Consider the following 19,528-nt stretch of genomic DNA (forward strand, 5'->3'; position numbering starts at 1 on the left):
TTGATATAGTTTAACCCTTTCGTACCTCCGGCTTTCCCAAAAGAGATGTGTTTCATATGAAAATAGTTTTATAGGTTTTTGAGGGTGCTGATTCCAAATTTATCATCAAAATTTAAATTCAAAATGGCATTCAAGATGGCGATTATGAAAAGCTTAAATATCAATATATTTAAAATATGAGCTTAGATTTTATTTTTTTAAATATATATTATGTTTTTTCCTGAATATGCACACACACGTTCGATTTGTAGCGTTGTTATACACTTTTTTTTGCAAGCCTCGCATTTGCTGCGAGACTTAGATGCCCGTCATAGTCGCACGCGTCATCTTACTTTGATTACACATATAAAATATTATAATATTTATCATAATAAAGTTGTAATCATATTTAAATAAAACTTTAAGTTTATAATTAACGCATAAATTCTATGATTTTTCGATTAATATAAGGTTAATCTTCATTCTCTAAAAGTTTGATTTTTTACAAAGTTTAGATAATTATATTTTATTGTAAACATTACATTTCAAAGTGCGCGATTTTTTTACATGTAGCTTGAACCGTTTTCTTTAAAACAAGCCGAGGTAAAAGTCGATTGGATTATTTGTTTATAAAAGTTATGATTTTTTTCGTAGGTGGGACATATATGTCCCGGAGGTACGAAACGGTTAAGGCATGTTGTCCATTGTTGATAAGAAAGCGAGCGCAAGTTTTTTTTATTCGAGTCTCAGCCGCGCATCTAGTCTAGCGCTGTTGTAGTCTATTGAGAAACAAGTGCGTGAGCTGAAGGAGCGTCTGTGAATATAAAATAAACTATATAGAATATAAAGAGCTTGCTTTATTCTTCAATCACACCCATTCTCTCAATTTAATTCTGCTTCAATAATTATATCTGATATCACATACTATTGTATTAACTGATATAATATCCATATTTGTCGCGACGAATGCGTTCACATGTACAACATGAATAACAAATATACGAAAGTGTAAATTAAATAAACAACACACGAAACTAAAGTAGACACGAATAGTCGATGCTGAATATACCAAACTTTAACCGATAAACCCTACAATTTATGCATGTACAATTTATCCATATTACAATTGTTATCCCAGCAAACACAGAATATTGTAGCAACATTGCTGCAATGTTGTAATATTGCTGCAATGTTGCCGTAATATTCTGTGTTTGCTGGGATTGTACTACTAAATACTAAATACTATGACATATACACAAACGTATATACGTATACACAAAAATAATAAATATTAAATAATATAAATATACACTTATGTTAATAATTAATAATTATGTTTAAAAAATAGTAATGTTTTATTATATGCTTATTATATTTACATTATATTTATGATATTTAAATAATAATTTTATTTCATTCTTAAACAAGCACATGACATATTATGTACCTCTTTTTGAAATTTTCATTCTTTGCAAGAAGTCTGTTTGAATAAAGAAGATATGAATACTTTTAAATGATTTATAATTAAGTATTTAATGTGTTTTCCACATTGTTTATTTTCTCTAAGTAAAAAGCGTTTCTTCGCAATACTGGAAAAATACAATAAACAAGAATTACTGTGTTATAAATGATTTTAAAAAATTATAAAAGTAAAATTTTAAGAGAGGTAAAATTATTGACAGATATTTTTAAAATCAATACATATCTAAAAATTTATAACGTTTAATAGTACAGGATAAAATAATGTCACGTATTAAGCTAATAAAGTTCGCGAAAAAACAGCATTTTATACTATTGTTCTCCTCCCACAATGATATACAGGGTGTTCAAAAAGTCCCGGACCGGTTGAATATTTCATAAACTATGCACTTTAGAAAGAAATGTTTCAGACAAAAGTTGTATGGCTTGAAGGGGGCCATAAGATGGCGTCATTGGTTTGACCTTGAAAAGTCGTTTGAAGGTCACGTGAAGGTCACCTTCAATTTCTTAAATGGAACCCCCTATTTTTTGTTACTTATTCTTGTAGCTTATCTCGAGAGCTTTCCAAAACACTATAATAAAGTATTTCTTCATTGAGTACTTTTCGAGTTATGAGGCTTGAAATAATTTCTTAATTTTACATAAACCATAAAATATCTAGTAAAATATTCATTTTTCGATTATCTTACCTTAATACTTTTATGTACAAAATAATGAGAGGAATCAATTGGTGTAAAGAAAAAACATAGTTGTTTCGAAGAAAAAATATGTAATTTGCAATTAACAATTACATATTTTTTCTTAAAAATAACTATGTATTTTCTTTACACCAATTGATTCCTCTCATTATTTTGTACATAAAAGTATTAAGGTAAGATAATCGAAAAATGAATATTTTACTAGATATTTTATGGTTTATGTAAAATTAAGAAATTATTTCAAGCCTCATAACTCGAAAAGTACTCAATGAAGAAATACTTTATTATAGTGTTTTGGAAAGCTCTCGAGATAAGCTACAAGAATAAGTAACAAAAAATAGGGGGTTCCATTTAAGAAATTGAAGGTGACTTTCACGTGACCTTCAAACGACTTTTCAAGGTCAAACCAATGACGCCATCTTATGGCCCCCTTCAAACCATACAACTTTTGTCTGAAACATTTTCTAAAGTGCATAGTTTATGAAATATTCAACCGGTCCGGGACTTTTTGAACACCCTGTATATTTACATTGTGTATTTCAAATATTTTCATAATCATTAACTTTTAACCTTAAATTTTTTTAATCTTTTAAATTCTTCTACAGACTTTAAATTAAAACAACAAGCGATAGAAAAATAATAGCTACGATTCGTGATATAAGATATTAATTCCATTTTTACCGGAAATAAGTGTAATAAATAAATGCAGCATGCATTCCGTAAAGCTACGCAACTATATATAATTATATTATTATTATTATTATTATTACTATTACTATTATTACTACTATTATTACTATTACTATTATTATTATTCTCAGTAAGCAAAATGTTAGCAGGTTGGCAGCAGATTGGCAGCAAATTCGATCAGAATCACACACCAGAACCGTAGTCATTTGTGTCCGCATTAAGCTTTTGTTTTGGCGACAGAATCTGTAAAACATAACCTGTCAACAAACTGTCGGCAGAAACCGAGCAGTATCTGCGCGATGCAATTTGATGTTACCCTGGCAAAAATGAGACGTTTGTTTGGCGTTTACATGAACGTTTGTGGAAGTTCGTCGAGAGTTTAAAAACGATTAGTAAAGAGTTTGTAGAACAAAAATTGCAACACTTTAGCGTTTAAAAGACGTTTGTATGTTATAGCGTAATCGTAAACGTTTGAAAAGTCTGAGTAAACTCTGTACACGAAGATGTATCAACGTTTACTGAACGTACTCTGAAAAATGTTACCTCAGCATTGCAAAACTTTCATGTAACATTATATAAAGAGTTTGTAGAACAAAAATTGCAACACTGCAGCGTTTGATGAGCATTCAAAACCCAACAGCGTTATGTAAGTGCTCTTACAAAGTTTGAAAAGCATATAAACTCTCAGAAAACCCTCACTCAACGGTTGTTAACGCTTTATAAAGTTTCTTATTTTCGCCAGGGTAGATTGCCAGCAGAAACCGAGCAGAATCTGCGCATACAACCTGATGGCAAATTGACAGCAGAAACTGCACAAGATTTGCGCTTACTTTTATTAATATTATATAAATGCAACAAAATTGATTATTACAAGTGCTAAATAAGAATATTATCGGCAAGTTAATTACAATTTTCTTCTAAAATGACATATATGTCATATGTTATATCGTAATATATGTTAATGTAATATATGTTATATCGTAGTTATATCTCATATAGCGAAGGACTAATTTAATTTAATTAAATTAATAATAAAGTAAATGATAAAAGTAAATGTAACTTTTAAAACTGGAGATGTAATTTATTTAGAATTAAATTCTTGCTTTATGCCTCAAATAGGCAGTACATGAATAATTTTCCATTTATCATATTGATTCCAATCAGTTTAATATTCTGAATCTCATCTGCTTGTATCAGATATCAGAAATTAAAGTGATAGAAATTAAAATGATAATTACTATATTTTTAGTCTTGTATTCATATTCGCAACTTTATATATATTTCTGACAGAAATTAGATTACGAGAAAGTACAGCTCACGTAGCGGTAAGTGAAGGAACTATCGAATCATGCAAACTCTGTTCCGTTTCTGCCGTCAATCTGCTATCAGAGATTATGTGCGCAGATCCTGCTCGATTTTTGTTATCAATTTGCTATCAAATTGCGCCTCACATATCCTGTTAAATTTCTGCTATCAATTTGCAGTCAGTTATATCTGCAGGCTTTACTCGATTTCTGCCGATAATTTGACATCAAATTTCATTGCGCAGATCCTGCTCGGTTTCTGCCGACAATCTGTTGTCAAATTACGTCGCACAGATCCTGTTCAATTTCTGTCATCAATCTGCCGTCAGTTATATCAGCAGGCTCTACTCGATATCTGCCGAGAATTTAATATCAAATTTCATTGCGCAAATCCTGCTCGGTTTCTGCAACCAATCTGATATCAAACTGTGTTGCGCAGATCTTGCTCGATTTCTGCCACCAATCTGCTATGATAATTTTAAACAAATCCTGTTCAGTTTCTGTTATCAAATTATGTCAGCAGGTTTTGTAACATTTCTGCTGACATTCTGTTATCATTATTTGATATAACAAATTTTTTATACAATCTGCAATCTTACTGTCGACAAAAATTTGTAGCAGAAATTGACAAAATCTGTTTGAACAGACTTTGCTGACTGGGATTGTTATTATTATTACTATTATTGTTATTATCATTATCATTATTATCATTATTTCATTATTAGTATTATTATTATTAGTATAAATATTATTATTACTATTATTATTACTACTGTTATTATTGTTATTTTATATATTATTATTATATTTATTTTATTATTATTATTATATTATTTATATTATTATTATATTTATTTTATATATTTTATATATTATTATTATTATTATTGTTATTGTTATTGTTATTATTATTATTACCTCATCTTGTGCCGTTTTAAATTAAACAAGTTTAGTCACTCGTGTCCCATTTCGTACATGCACTTTGAACTTATTTATCCCAGCAAACACAGAATATTACGGCAACATTGCAGCAATATTACAACATTGCAGCAATGTTGCTACAATATTCTGTGTTTGCTGGGATATTTAACGTATTGATATCTTATTATATATTAAACTGTTATATCAATGTTATTCTAGCTATGCACGAAAAAAACATGATTACGTAGTCAAATGTATCTATGTTAGTTATTTTCTTACGGAAAAACAAGATGTGTTGGGCGAAGAATCGAGCGCATGGATAGACAGGAATAGGATATTTATAGAGGTCTATAATTAATTCTGAAAAATGATTTTTCCAAACATAACTTAATCATATATGCTTAGATTAAAAAACCTTTCATTTGGTGATAAAGAAATTTCAAAATTAAAAAATGTTTATATAGTGGTGGATAGTTTGAAAAATTAAAAGAATAAAAAATTTTTTCATTGTAAAATAGTCTTAAAAACAATTTAACTTTTAATTTGAAACTATAGGAGAGAAAATTTATCTCTCTCCTATAGTTTCGAAAATATTCGTTTCGAAAAGAAAAAAACCGATTTTTTTTAAAGAGGTGTTTTATCCTCTGGACATACATATGTGTACGCATAAAAAAATACATAAACCCTATTTTTGTCTAGGAAATAACATATTAGAAGCTTATCAAAATAGGAGGAGAACACTTCCATGCATCTTCTTGTAAGTTTTCATTATTTATTTTTTTCTAATTTTTCCCATTTTATTTATTATTTTGACTTTATTCTATATGATTATTCTCGTTTTTTAATCCTGTGAACATTAAACATTTATTGATTTTCTTTATGAACACACTGCACTGCATATTCATTAAAAAAATTAATGCTGACATGCTTTTTTTCCTTTATCCCGTTTTTCATATTGGTGACCTCTATTGTTCTATTTATTATTTTAAATCAGCAATTTTCGAACCGAATACGAATCAAGCTAGGTATGAATTTTATCATCATGTGCCTGGGCATGGATCTTAATTATAAACATTCTCTTTTAAATGTCATAAAAAATGATCAATTACTTTTCTCTTTGCAAGACTACTTTGATTTACAAACGGCAGTTTCAAATCATATCAATTCAAATTATTCGAAATATAAAAGAACAAAGAACAATAGACAACAAAAAAACTTCTAGAACATTTAAATTGTTTAGCGATCAATAAAATAAATTTTATGGTATCAAAAAGTTGATTCATTTCCAAATATAATTTTATGTGAAGGTGTTAATATAAAAAAATTATAAAAATGATCAGTTTTAAATATTAAAAAATAAAATAAAATTGATATATCGATTTTTCGATTTCTTTTTTTACACTAATCAATTATTTAGCATCGATTTTTTCCGATTTTTATCGATTCTTTTCATATCAATTTTTGTTCAAAATCGTGCATTCTTGTTGAATACTGTTAGAAATACATGTTTCCAAGATATGTACGGATATGTATTGTTCATCTCTAATAAAAATACATGATACGTAATCGCAAATACTAGCTTGTTTTTGGATCAGAAAAGCACTTTGGTGAAGTTAAAGCATACACGTATACACATATAATATGCATTCACGCATGTACACATGCGTGTACATTCATACGAATCGAACATATAAATTGTTTGTAATAATAATTAAATACGTACAACTAGAAGTTGCTATCGCTTCAGAAGCAACATCATCTGCTGGTGTCCAATGTGTTAAACGTTCTTTGCAGAGCTCAAATAATGGTTGTTTCTCAGGCAAAATTAATTCTTCTTGCATTGATTTACATAAAGATTTAAATTCTTTTTCTGTAGCACAGAAGAAACACTGAAATATAAGATAGATTAATTATTAATGATAATATACATATAATGATGATATACGTATAATTTTCAAAATATCACGCAACATGTGTATTTGTACTTAAAACATAATAAAAATATAAATATCTAATAAATCCTCTTTCTCTTTCTAAATTTTCAACAAATTTTATTTATTAAACATAAGCCCTGCGCGCGTGCTATTCATTTAAATTTTTGAAAAATTATAAAATATAAACAAATATTTAAAATATAATATAAAATATAATATATAAAAATTTAAAATATAAACAATCTAATTATAAAGTTTTCTGACTATAAAAAACTAATATATACAGGGTGTTCCATTTTAACTTTGCCATCGAAATATCTCGTAAAGTCTAAAAGATACGAAAAAATGTTTCAGACAAAAGTTGTATGGTTTCGAGGGGGACATAAGAAGGTGCCATTAGTTTGACCTTGAAGAGTTACCTGAAGGTCACGTGAAGATCACCTCCAACTTTTTAAACGGGACTCCCTATATACTTTTGCATATTCTTGTAGCTCATCTCGAGAGATTTCCAAAACACTATAATTAAGTTAGTTTTCATTAAGTACTTTCCGAGTTATGAGGCTTGAAATCATTTCTTAATTTTACATAAACCGTAAAATATCTTGTAAAATATTCATTTTTCGATTATCTTACCTTAATATTTTTATGTACAAAATAATGAGAGGAATCAATTGGCGTAAAGAAAACACATAATTGTTTCGAAAAAAAAATGTATTTGTTAATTGCAAATTACATTTCTTTTTTCGAAACAATTATGTGTTTTCTTTACATCAATTGATTCCTCATTATTTTGTGCATAAAAGTATTAAGATAAGATAATCGAAAAATGAATATTTTACAAGATATTTTATGGTTTATGTAAAATTAAGAAATGATTTCAAGCCTCATAACTCGGAAAGTACTTAACGAAAAGGTACTTAATTATAGTGTTTTGGAAAGCTCTCGAGATAAGCTACAAGAATGTGCAAAAATATATAGGGTGTCCTATTTAAAAAGTTGGAGGTGACCTTCACGTGACCTTCAGATAACTCTTCAAGGTCAAACTAATGACATCATCTTATGCCCCCCTCGAAACCATACAACTTTTGTCTGAAACATTTTTTCGTATCTTTTAGACTTTACAAGATATTTCGATGGCAAAGTTAAAATGGAACACCCTGTATATATAAAATGCCCAGACAACGCCACCCATCTTTCGTCATTTGAAATCTCTTGCATTATAATATTTAACTACGCCTTTATTAAACTTTATCAGTATTGATTCAGTGCAGTTCATATTCGAGCCTGTTTTGTGATATATTTGTTTCGTTATAGAAGCATTTATCGAGCAACAGTATACGATCAAGTTTTGTGGAAAATTGAGTAAAATTATTATGGAAACATGCTTTCTGTGATGTGAAAAGCATAATTAACAAAGAATTTGTTCTATAAAGGATAACAATTAATTAAATTTTACATATAAGAAAGTTACTTGCAAAAATCGGCACCGTGTAACCTGAGATAAAAAGGAATAGTGATTGGTTTCTGCTCCATTATAACGCTCCGGCGCATAATGCTGCAATCATTTTTAGCATCTAAAAACGTGACTGTGCTTTCACCCCTCCTCCTATTCTTCCAATTTGGCCTCGACTAATTATTTTCTTTCCCCCAAACTTAAACTAAAGTTAAAGCTGATTTGATGATGTGAAGTAGATTCAAAGCAATGTTACGAGACAATTAAACAGCGTCCAAATTTCGAATTTTCAGAACAACCAAAACAAGCTAGAGGAACGCGTCAAGTTCTGTGTGAAATTAAAAGGAATATACATTGAAAAATAAATGATAATATTGAAGGTATAACAATTTCTTTATTTTTGGTAGAGATAGTCCTAAAACTTTATAGCCAGATCGTGTATATTCCATATTTACACAAGCATATATTTTTTCTACATGCGTGCCTGCGTCTATATAATAATAATAATAATAATATAATAAATATAATAAATTAAAATAATAAATAAATTTTGACATTAATTTATATTTCATGAGTCACTTTTCTCTTGATATTTTAGAGAGTGCATTTCTAAATATACACGCTTTGAATTATTGTGGCATTCTCTTTCAATTCCTACCGTCTTTAAAATATCACACTTTTCATACTTATTATTTATTCGTTACATCCTATTTATGTATTTATATTTTCCTTGTTTACATTTGCTTGTCATTACTACTGCCAGTACACTTCAGAATTATTATTTAGTTTCATTAAGAATTACAAAATAAGTGTAACTTTATTAATTCCTGATTCCTAATGTCTTTGAAATACCATAAATTTCCTATCACTTATTTTTGTTACACTCTATTTCTGTATTTGTATTTTTGTTTACAATTACTGATTCTAATTATTATTGCGAATAAATATAAATTTGCGAAGAAAGAGATAAAGATTGATTATTTCCCGGTAAGCAAAATACGCGCAATTTTCCAGATTAGCGACAAATTTCCACAGAAGTTGCTAGTAGATTGGCATCCGTTATGTCCGCAATAGGCTCACGATTTGCTAGCAAAACCTGCTCACAGAATCTGACAGCAGAATGTCAGCAAAAACCGAGCAGAATCTGCTAACATGACTTGACGTCAAATTGTCGGCAGAAACCGAGCAGGATTTGCACGCGTGTAATCTGATTGGCAGCAAATCCGGAGAAGAATCTGCAGCTTCTGGTCACTCATATAAATATGTAATATAAATGCAATAAAACTGATTATTACAGATGCTAAATAAGACTATTATCAGCGAGTTATCGGTTAATTACAATTTTCTTCTAATATAACATATATGTAATATATGTTATATCGTAGTATCGTTATATTTCATATAGTGAAAGATTCAATTTAATTAAAACTTCAATTTAATTAAATTAATAATAAAGTAAATGGTGAAAGTAATTAAATTTAACTTATAAAACTAAAGATATAATTTATTTAGAATTAAATTCTTCCTTTATGCTTCAAATAGGCAGTAAATGAATAATTTTTCATTTATCCTATTGATTCCAATCAGTTTAATATTCTGAATCTCATCTGCTTATATCAGATATCAGAAATTAAAGTGATAGAAATAGTTACTATATTTTTGATCTTTTATTAATAATCGCGAGTTTATATATATTTCTGACAGAAATTTGATTGCGCAAAAGTACATCACATAGCGGTAAACGAAGAAACTATCTCATCAAATGCAGATTGTTGCCAATTTATCATCAGATCACGCATACAAGCCCTGTTCCATTTCTGCCGTCAATCTGCAGTCAAATTACGCGCACGCAGTTCTTGCTTGGTTTCTGCCGACAATCTGCGTCAGATTCTATGACCAGGTTCTGCTCGAATTTTGACACCAATTTGTCAACTTAATCAGTAATAACAGCTTCAATACCAAATTTGTAGTCTTTTTGCTAACATTAATATATACAGGGTGTCCCATTTTAAAAGTTCCACCCTCATAACTTTTCAGGATCAACGTTTGAAGGAAAATATCTTACCTTAATACTTTTATGTACAAAATAATGAGAGGAATCAATTGGTGTAAAGAAAAAACAGTTGTTTTTAAGAAAAAATATGTAATTTGCAATTAACAATTCCATATTTTTTCTTAAAAACAACTGTATGTTCTCTTTACACCAATTGATTACTCTCATTATTTTGTACATAAAAGTATTAAGGTAAGATAATCGAAAAATGAATATTTTACTAGATATTTTATGGTTTATATAAAATTAAGAAATTATTTCAAGCCTCATAACTCGAAAAGTACTGAATGAAGAAATACTTTATTATAGTGTTTTGGAAAGCTCTCGAGATAAGCTACAAGAATAAGTAATAAAAAATAGGGGTCCCCATTTAACAAACGGAAGTTGACCTTCAAATGACCTTGAAAATGACCTTTAATGTCGAATCCAAGGTCACTATTAGATAGCCCCCTTTGTTCCCTACAACTTTTATCCGAGTCGTAGATAAATTAGATATAGCTGTGCAAAAATTAATGGAAGCGCGTAAGCCATTAATTATTTCAGGAAGTAATTCAGGTAGTAAAGAATTAATTGCCTCGGCAGCAAATGTTGCTCGTGCTTTAAAAAATCGTGGCAGTGAAGTTGGAATTACTTTTATTGTAGGCGAAGTGAATAGCATAGGTTTAGTAATGTTAGTAAAAAAAGTCTTGATGCCGCTCTTGTAGATATCTGTAATAGTAACACTCCATCTGTTGGTCTAATCGTATTAGAAAATGATTTGTATCGTCACGCAAAGGCAACGCAAGTTAATACTGCTTTAAATAAAGTTAATTATTTAATTGTATTAGATCATCAATATAATCTGATTCAAAAGAAAGCGAATTTAGTTTTGTCGGTTTCTAGTTTTGCTGAAAGTGATGGAACTGTGATTAATTACGAAGGACGTGCACAAAGGTTTTTCGCTTATATAAGCCACAGAGTTATGAGAGAAGTGCAGTTGTTTTAGAAAGTTGGAGATGGTTATATTTAATACATGATTTTTATATAAATTATATTAGAAAAAAAAGTTTGCATATTGATCAGATTATAGATGCTATTATTTTTAATTTTCCAAAATTAATTGGAATTAAACGGGCATCACCGGACGCATCTTTTCGTATCCATGGGCAAAAATTAGCTCGGGCTCCGCATCGTTATAGCGGACGTACAGCTATGTATGCTAATGTTGATATACATGAACCCTATATATCACAAGATGATGATACGATGTTTTCTTTTTCTATGGAGGGCAGTCACAATGTCCAATCTTTGCATAAACAAGTAGCATTTGCATGGGCTCCAGGATGGAATTCTCCACAAGTTTGGAATAAATTTCAAGATAAAGTAGGTGGACATTTATATTCTGGAGATCCAGGAATACGTCTATTACATACTAATAATGGTTCAACATTGAATTGGTTTAATATGATTCCTCAATCTTTTAAAATCATTAAGAATATTGATCAGTGGTTAAGAATATTGATCAGTGCCTTATTGGCATCTATTTGGAAGCGAAGAGACTTCTCAGCGATCTAAGTGTATTCAAGATTGTATGCCAAATGCTTATGTCATGCTCAATCAATTAGATGCGTTACAACTGAAAATACAAAAAAATATGTTGCTTAAATTTACATGTACTGATCAAATTTTATGTTTCCTTATTTCCTTCAAACATTGATCCTGAAAAGTTATGAGGGTGGAACTTTTAAAATGGGACACCCTGTATATACAGGGTGTTCGGAAATTCAATCGACAAATTTTCAGAGATTGTCGGGGGCACCATAAGAATCATTTTTTGCAAATGAACCTGGGGTCGGAAACATGTCATTACATCGCTACGGCATACGGAGTGTTCGAAGAGTCGGGACCTCGAAATATCACAAAAAATAGAAGTTTTACAAAAAATGTTTCAAACAAAAGTTGTAGGATGTAAAAAGGTCTATTTATTGGCGCCATGTGTTTAACCTTGGATAGCGTCGCCAAGGTCACGACAAGGCCACCTTGAATTTTTGAAGAGCTACAAGAATCCATTCTTAAAAAGTGTATGTTATATGCAATAAAAAATGGAGGGTTTTATTTCAAAAATTCAAGGTGGCCTTGTCGTGACCTTGGAGACGCCATCCAAGGTCAAACACATGGCGCCAGTAAATAGACCCTTTTACACCCTACAACTTTTGTTTGAAACAATTTTTTGTAAAACTTCTACTTTTTGTGATATTTCGAGGTCCCGACTCTTTCGAACACTCCGTATGCCGTAGCGATGTAATGACACGTTTCCGACCCCAAGTTCATTTGCAAAAAATGATTCTTATGATGCCGCCGATAATCTCTGAAAATTTGTCGATTGAATTTCCGAACACCCTGTATATTGATAGCAGACACTTGGCATGATCTGCTTTCTACAGACTTTGCTATCTGGGTTTATTTCAACATGTTATACATAATTTATTAAAAAGTAAACACGATAATAGGGAAGAGAGATCTGGCTTTCTTTCTATATATATCTCCAAAAAAAATCTAATTCAAATCTAATTCCAATTTAAAATTAGAAATAGATGAGGTTAGATAAGGTTTTCTTGGGATTAGAATAGAGGGAAAGGGCAGAGCCAGCATTCACTTTATACATTTACTTTAATAAAGTAAAATTATAAAATACATAGGTCCGAATTTTCCGCACGAAAACAAAAATGATATAAACGGATTGATATATTTATGTATTTAAATACCTAAGTGAATATTTAATTTAAAATAAATTTAATAAAGTTCAAAGATATAAATCTGAAAAATATAATATAAAGATAGGCCAATATTAGAAAGCCGAACATATAATATTAAATATATTAACTAACATATAATATTATTTAACAATTAATCCTCGCACGCATTTCCATCCACTGTTTCCGTTCGGCTCTAATATTGGCCTACCTTTATATTATATTTTTAGATAAATATTTAAAATGAATAGCTTAATAATGATGAAATACTGAGAATTTGAAAGGTACTAATTTCTTCCCTCTCTGTCCCCTCCCTTCTCCCCCCCCCCCTCTCTCTCTCTCTTTCTTCTCGGGACGGAACATTGAAGTCTCGACAGGTAGACATTAAAGGTGACAAAAGTGCTGACGCATGGGAGATGGACACATAGGTGAATGATCGGCCACGCTGATATTAGCGATTTTGGTCGGTATGGACGATGAATATGTTGAATATCGATGCTCGGCATGTAAGAAGGCAATAAAAAGTCAAGTATTGACATGTAAAAAATGTGTTAAACTTTTTTACCATCCGGGATGTGTAAGTAAACATAAAATTTATGATAAAAACTATAAATCGGTGCCATGCCAAGGCCCGTTTGAGAAATTGATGATTGAAAGTGATAAGGAAGCAGACATGAAGAAGACAACATCATCATCGGGAAGCTTCAGAGATAGACAGGGTTCAACAGGATCTGCGGGATCGATTACAACACCAGGCGGAAACAAAACGACAAGTACGAGTGGATCTTCGAATATTGAAGTAAAAATAGATTGGATTGTAAGAACAGTGCAAGAAATGAAAAATGAAGTAGCATGCAAAAAAGAAGTTAAGATGCTGATTAAGGAAGTAGTACAAGAAGAATTGAGAAATATTAAACAAGAGTGGATGGAAGATTTTAGAAGAATGATACAAGGAGGCGCTCCCCTTGGAAGAACACAAAGAAGCTATAGTGAAGCAATGAAAGAGAAGAGAAAAGAAAATATTATAATTATTAAGCCTAAGATGCAACAGGAAAGTGAAGCTACTAAAAAATGATAAAAGAAAAAGTAGATATCAAGAACATGGCTATGGGAATAACAAAGTTAAGAAAAGGAAGCAAAGGAACAGTCATTCTGAATTATGAGACAGAAGAGGAGATGGAAAAATTAAAGACTACCGTACAAGCCAAGTTGGGTGAGAATTTCAAGGTTACGGAGTCACCGCAAATAAAACCGAAGATAAAAATTGTCAATATTAGTGAAGAGGAAATAAAATTGAATGATGATAATTTAATAGATACAATTAAAAAGCAAAATAAAATGGCGACAAATGAGGGATTTCAAATGAGAATTGTGAAGAGAATAATTAAAGAAAAGAAAAATGATGATAGTAAATCCCGAAAAAGAGGAAAGGAAGAAAGTTCTGTAATAATTGAAACAGATAAAAAAACACATGAATTAATATTGAGTAAAGGAAAACTAAGTGTAGGATAGAATAAGTGCCCTGTATTTAATCATATTAGTGTTAAAAGATGTTTTAAATGCTGAGGTTTTTTTCATATTGCGAAAAATTGTACTCGAGATGAAACATGCCACAAATGTGCCGGAAAACATAAAGCATTTGAATGCAGGGAAACCAAGAAGAGATGCGTAAACTGTATGTTTAAAATTCAAGCATACAACTTGGAGATAAGTGATGAGCACGATGCGCTTGATTCGGAATGTCCAACATTCAAGAGGGCGATACAGGAAGAGAAGAGAAGAGCCGGCTGAGAGGATACGAAATAGCAATCACAGAAGAAAGAAGAATTAATATTATATACAAATGCGCAAAGTCTGTTAGCGCATAAAGATGAGATACAGCATCAGATTATGAAGAGATTGAATCCTGCAATTGTAGCATTATCTGAAACGAGATTGACTGCTGAAATTGAAGATAGTGAGGTGAATGTTCCAGGTTATAGTATAATTAGATGCGATGCAGAAAATAGAAATACAAGAGGAGCAATTTTAAATGTAAGATACGATGTTAAGTATGAAATATTATTGACGAAAAAAATAATTTCGAATTGCTGGTGTGTTGCGATAGAAATAAAAGAAAAATTGTATAAAGGTACGATAATGGTAGTGTATCATTCACCGAGTGCATCACACGGTGATTTTATTTGATTTTTAGAGGATATAGTAGAGAATTAACAATAAAGGGAGATTGTATGGTATTGGGAGATTTTAATATAGACTTTATGGTAGACTCGTTCTATACAAAGAAATTGCAAAACCTAATGTTGAGTCTAGGTATGAAACAGTATGTTAATAAACCGACGAGAGTCACAAAGGATAGTCAAACAATTATTGATCTACTTTTTGCTAATAATAAAGTGTAATTACAGGTAATTCATGAATCTAAAATAACAAATCATGCGTGGCTAAAAATCGTTTTATATTTGAATAAAATTAAAAGTAAGTATAGAGAATTTAATGCCAGAGACTATAGTAAATTTAGTATAGATGAATTTAGTCTAGTGGAAAACAGAATGGGGCAAGGTCAAGGTTTGGAAGTAAACAGAAGAGCGAAAAAATTTATTGATAGCATAGTAGAGGCACTGGACACTATAGCACCTAAAAAAAAGTTTAGAATTCCAAAAGTTTAGGAAAGAAAACAATGGTTTTCAGATGATATAAGAGAAGCAGCAAATAAAAGGGATGAAGCGTAAAATAAGGCAATGTACGACGATATGGAGCAGAATTCGTTGCAGGGTAATTATGCATAAAAAGGGCCCACCTTCGCACAAATGTGTTATTGACGTATATTGTGAAGATGTTATCCCTGATTAACATTCTGAAGGTTTTAACAGGCGGTCGTTCTTTATTCAAAAGTTATTAACAAATAAATATGAGAAATATTGACATAAAGATTCTACTTTATTTGTTCACCGATTTGCTTTATTTTTAAATATGTTATAGGGGAGATCTTCCAGAGTAATTTCGTATATATATACCATATATATATAAGGGTCGGACTCAAATAGTTTTAGAGATATAGGCTGAAAAAGGATAAAGGTAATAAATACAAAAATAAGGTAAACCTTCGGAAAACCCACCTATATGAAATAATGAGTAAGAATACTCAATTCCTATGTATTTTTACCTCCTGAATACGAATATGAAACTTAAAAATGGCAGTCGAACTCGCAAGTCGAAGAAAAACGCAAAAAAGGTTAATTAAAGGTAAAACAATTTAAATTTATATAGAATTTAATACAATTTAATACAATTAAAAAATATCACAAATATACAGGGTTAGGAAAAAGTCTGGATACCCCCGAAAATTTTGGAAACTAAGGGTTATGGAGGAAAACTTCAAATACAAAAGTTGTAGGATATCAAACGGAGCATCTCATGGTAACCTTGACTTTGACCTTGACAGCGACCTTGAGGGTTGTTTCAAGGTCAAGTTGTTTTTTTCAAATGGGAACCCCCATTTTTTATTACTTATTCTTGTAGCTTATCTCGAGAGCTTTCCAAAACACTATAATAAAGTATTTCTTCATTGAATACTTTTCGAGTTATGAGGCTTGAAATAATTTCTTAATTTTATATAAACCATAAAATATCTAGTAAAATATTCATTTTTCGATTATCTTACCTTAATACTTTTATGTACAAAATAATGAGAGTAATCAATTGGTGTAAAGAGAACATACAGTTGTTTTTAAGAAAAAATATGGAATTGTTAATTGCAAATTACATATTTTTTCTTAAAAACAACTGTTTTTTCTTTACACCAATTGATTCCTCTCATTATTTTGTACATAAAAGTATTCAGGTAAGATAATCGAAAAATGAATATTTTACTAGATATTTTATGGTTTATATAAAATTAAGAAATTATTTCAAGCCTCATAACTCGAAAAATATTCAATGAAGAAATACTTTATTATAGTGTTTTGGAAAGCTCTCGAGATAAGCTATAAGAATAAATAATAAAAAATGGAGGTTCCCGTTTGAAAAAAAACAACGACCTTGAAACAACCCTCAAGGTCGCTGTCAAGGTCAAAGTCAAGGTTACCATGAGATGCTCCGTTTGATATCCAACTTTTGTATTTGAAGTTTTCCTCTATAACCCTTAGTTTCCAAAATTTTCGGGGGTATCCAGACTTCTTCCTAACCCTGTATGTGTACACACACACACACACACGCGGGGAGTGCAAGGGGAGCCTTGGGCCCCCCTCCCGCAACCACCCCGCCGGTAGGGGACCCATTGCGAAGAAATCAATCACAATGGATATATGCTGTAAGTTGTAAAGCGAGGTCCACTTTGCCTACCGGCAAAGTGGTTGCGGGAGGGGAGGCCGAAGGCCCCCCTTGCACCCTCCCGTGTGTGTGTGTGTGTGTGTGTACACATACATTTGTGATATTTTTTAATTGTATTAAATTGTATTAAATTCTATATAAATTTAAATTGTTTACCTTTTTTTTATTTACCTTTAATTTACCTTTTTTTGCGTTTTTCTTTAACTTGCGAGTTTGATCGCCATTTTTAAGTTTCATATTCGTGTTCAGGAGAGAAAAATAGGAATTGGGTATCCTTACCCATTATTTCGTATAGGTGGGTTTTCCGAAGGTTTATCTTATTTTTGTATTTATTATTTTTATCCTTTTTCAGCCTATATTTCCAAAGCTATTTGAGTCCGACCCTTATATATATATATATATATATATATATATATATATATATATATATATATATATATATATATTTTTTTTTTTTTTTTTAAATATGTTATAGGGGAGATCTTCCCGAGTAATTTTGTATATATATATATATATATTTTGTATATATATATATATATATATATACAAAATATATATATATATATATATACAAAATTACTCGGGAAGATCTCCCCTATAACATATTTAAAAATAAAGCGAATCGGAGAGGGGACCCCTTTTATGCATAAATACTTTAATAACTTTTGAATAAAGAACGACCGCCAGCTAAAACCTTCAGAATATTAATTAGAGATATGATCTTGACAACATATGTCAATGACACATTTGTGCGAAGGTGGGCCCTTTTTATCCATAATTACCATGATAGTAATAAAGAAAACCCCATGAAAATGTGGAAAACCTTGAAAGAATTAATCAGAGATGAACCAAGGAGTACAAAAGATATAGATAATATAAATTTTGAGATAGTAGACGACATTAACGGATGTAATGTAGCTGATAAATTTAACATATATTATGTACAAAGTATTAGTAACATAGTAAAATCTATAAATATTAAGAAGTCTAGAGATACGGGTAGAAGAATTATTTATATTATTGGAAATACAGGAATTTTATAGAAAACTTTAAGATGATTAATGTAGAGGATTTAGAGGAAATTGTTATGAGTCAAAATTAGTGAAATCGGACACTAAAAATGGACCTATTGAATCCCAATCAGTTTAGTGCACACTTACGTTGCTATATGTGTAGAGAATACTCAGAAAAATTTTTGTCAAAAAATTCGCATTTTTGGCGATGTTATAAACAAATTAATTTATAAACGACTTTTTTTTCAAATTGATATATCTCCGGAAGTACTCGATGAAATTTGATGAAATTTTGAGGGTAGATTCGTGAAAAATAATTTAAAAGAAATAAAAAATAAAATTTATGAAAATTTAAAATTTGTTTTTAAATAATTAATTTTTAAATAAACAATTAAAAAATTAATCTACTTCTCGTAGGTTTAGAAAAAAAAGCTTTGAAGCATAATATTCCTTATGCTTTAAGCTATATTTACGCGAAAGAAAATTACTGTATTTCCAAATAGAATAAGAGTTATGAATATTTTAATGTGAAATGTACGAACGAGATATCTGTCACAGAAGACTCGCATCGGGTTATCTACCTTACAGACTCGCTTTCTATCATTGCAACTTTTGAAATTATTAATCTTATTTAACTGTGACTTGAAAAATGTTTATTATTTAACATTAGTATTCAAATAAATAACAAATACGTGTGCGTTTTATACATCATATATATACATAAGTACATGTTTATATTTATATATTCACTTTTACGCTTTCGGTATGTTTTGAAAAAATTTTACATTCCATAGTAGTTGAATTAACTATTTTATAACAGTGAAATTGTCGCGTTCCTGGGATACTTTTTGCTGTGGAGAAACGCGCTTCCAATTTTTTCTTATGTTTCTCGTATTCTATCAAAGAAGTAAAATCAAAAAATATTTTTTTAAAAAAGTTT

General features: G+C 30.1%; 1 protein-coding gene across 1 annotated transcript in view; it reads right to left on the minus strand.

Moving 5' to 3' along the window:
* The window catches only part of Atg4a (Autophagy-related 4a), a 254,744-nt gene that overhangs the window by 27,046 nt on the left and 208,170 nt on the right, over window positions 1-19,528 (minus strand). Inside the window, exon 9 of the mRNA XM_083090133.1 lies at window positions 6,795-6,960. Within this exon, the coding sequence (XP_082946259.1) occupies window positions 6,795-6,960 (166 nt within the window). The remainder of the gene's footprint in view (window positions 1-6,794; window positions 6,961-19,528) is intronic.

The sequence above is a fragment of the Camponotus vicinus genome, unplaced genomic scaffold (genome assembly GCF_025532165.1).
Source record: "Camponotus vicinus isolate PSW18456_S1 unplaced genomic scaffold, iyCamVici1.0 SCAF_2, whole genome shotgun sequence".
NCBI lineage: Eukaryota > Metazoa > Arthropoda > Insecta > Hymenoptera > Formicidae > Camponotus > Camponotus vicinus.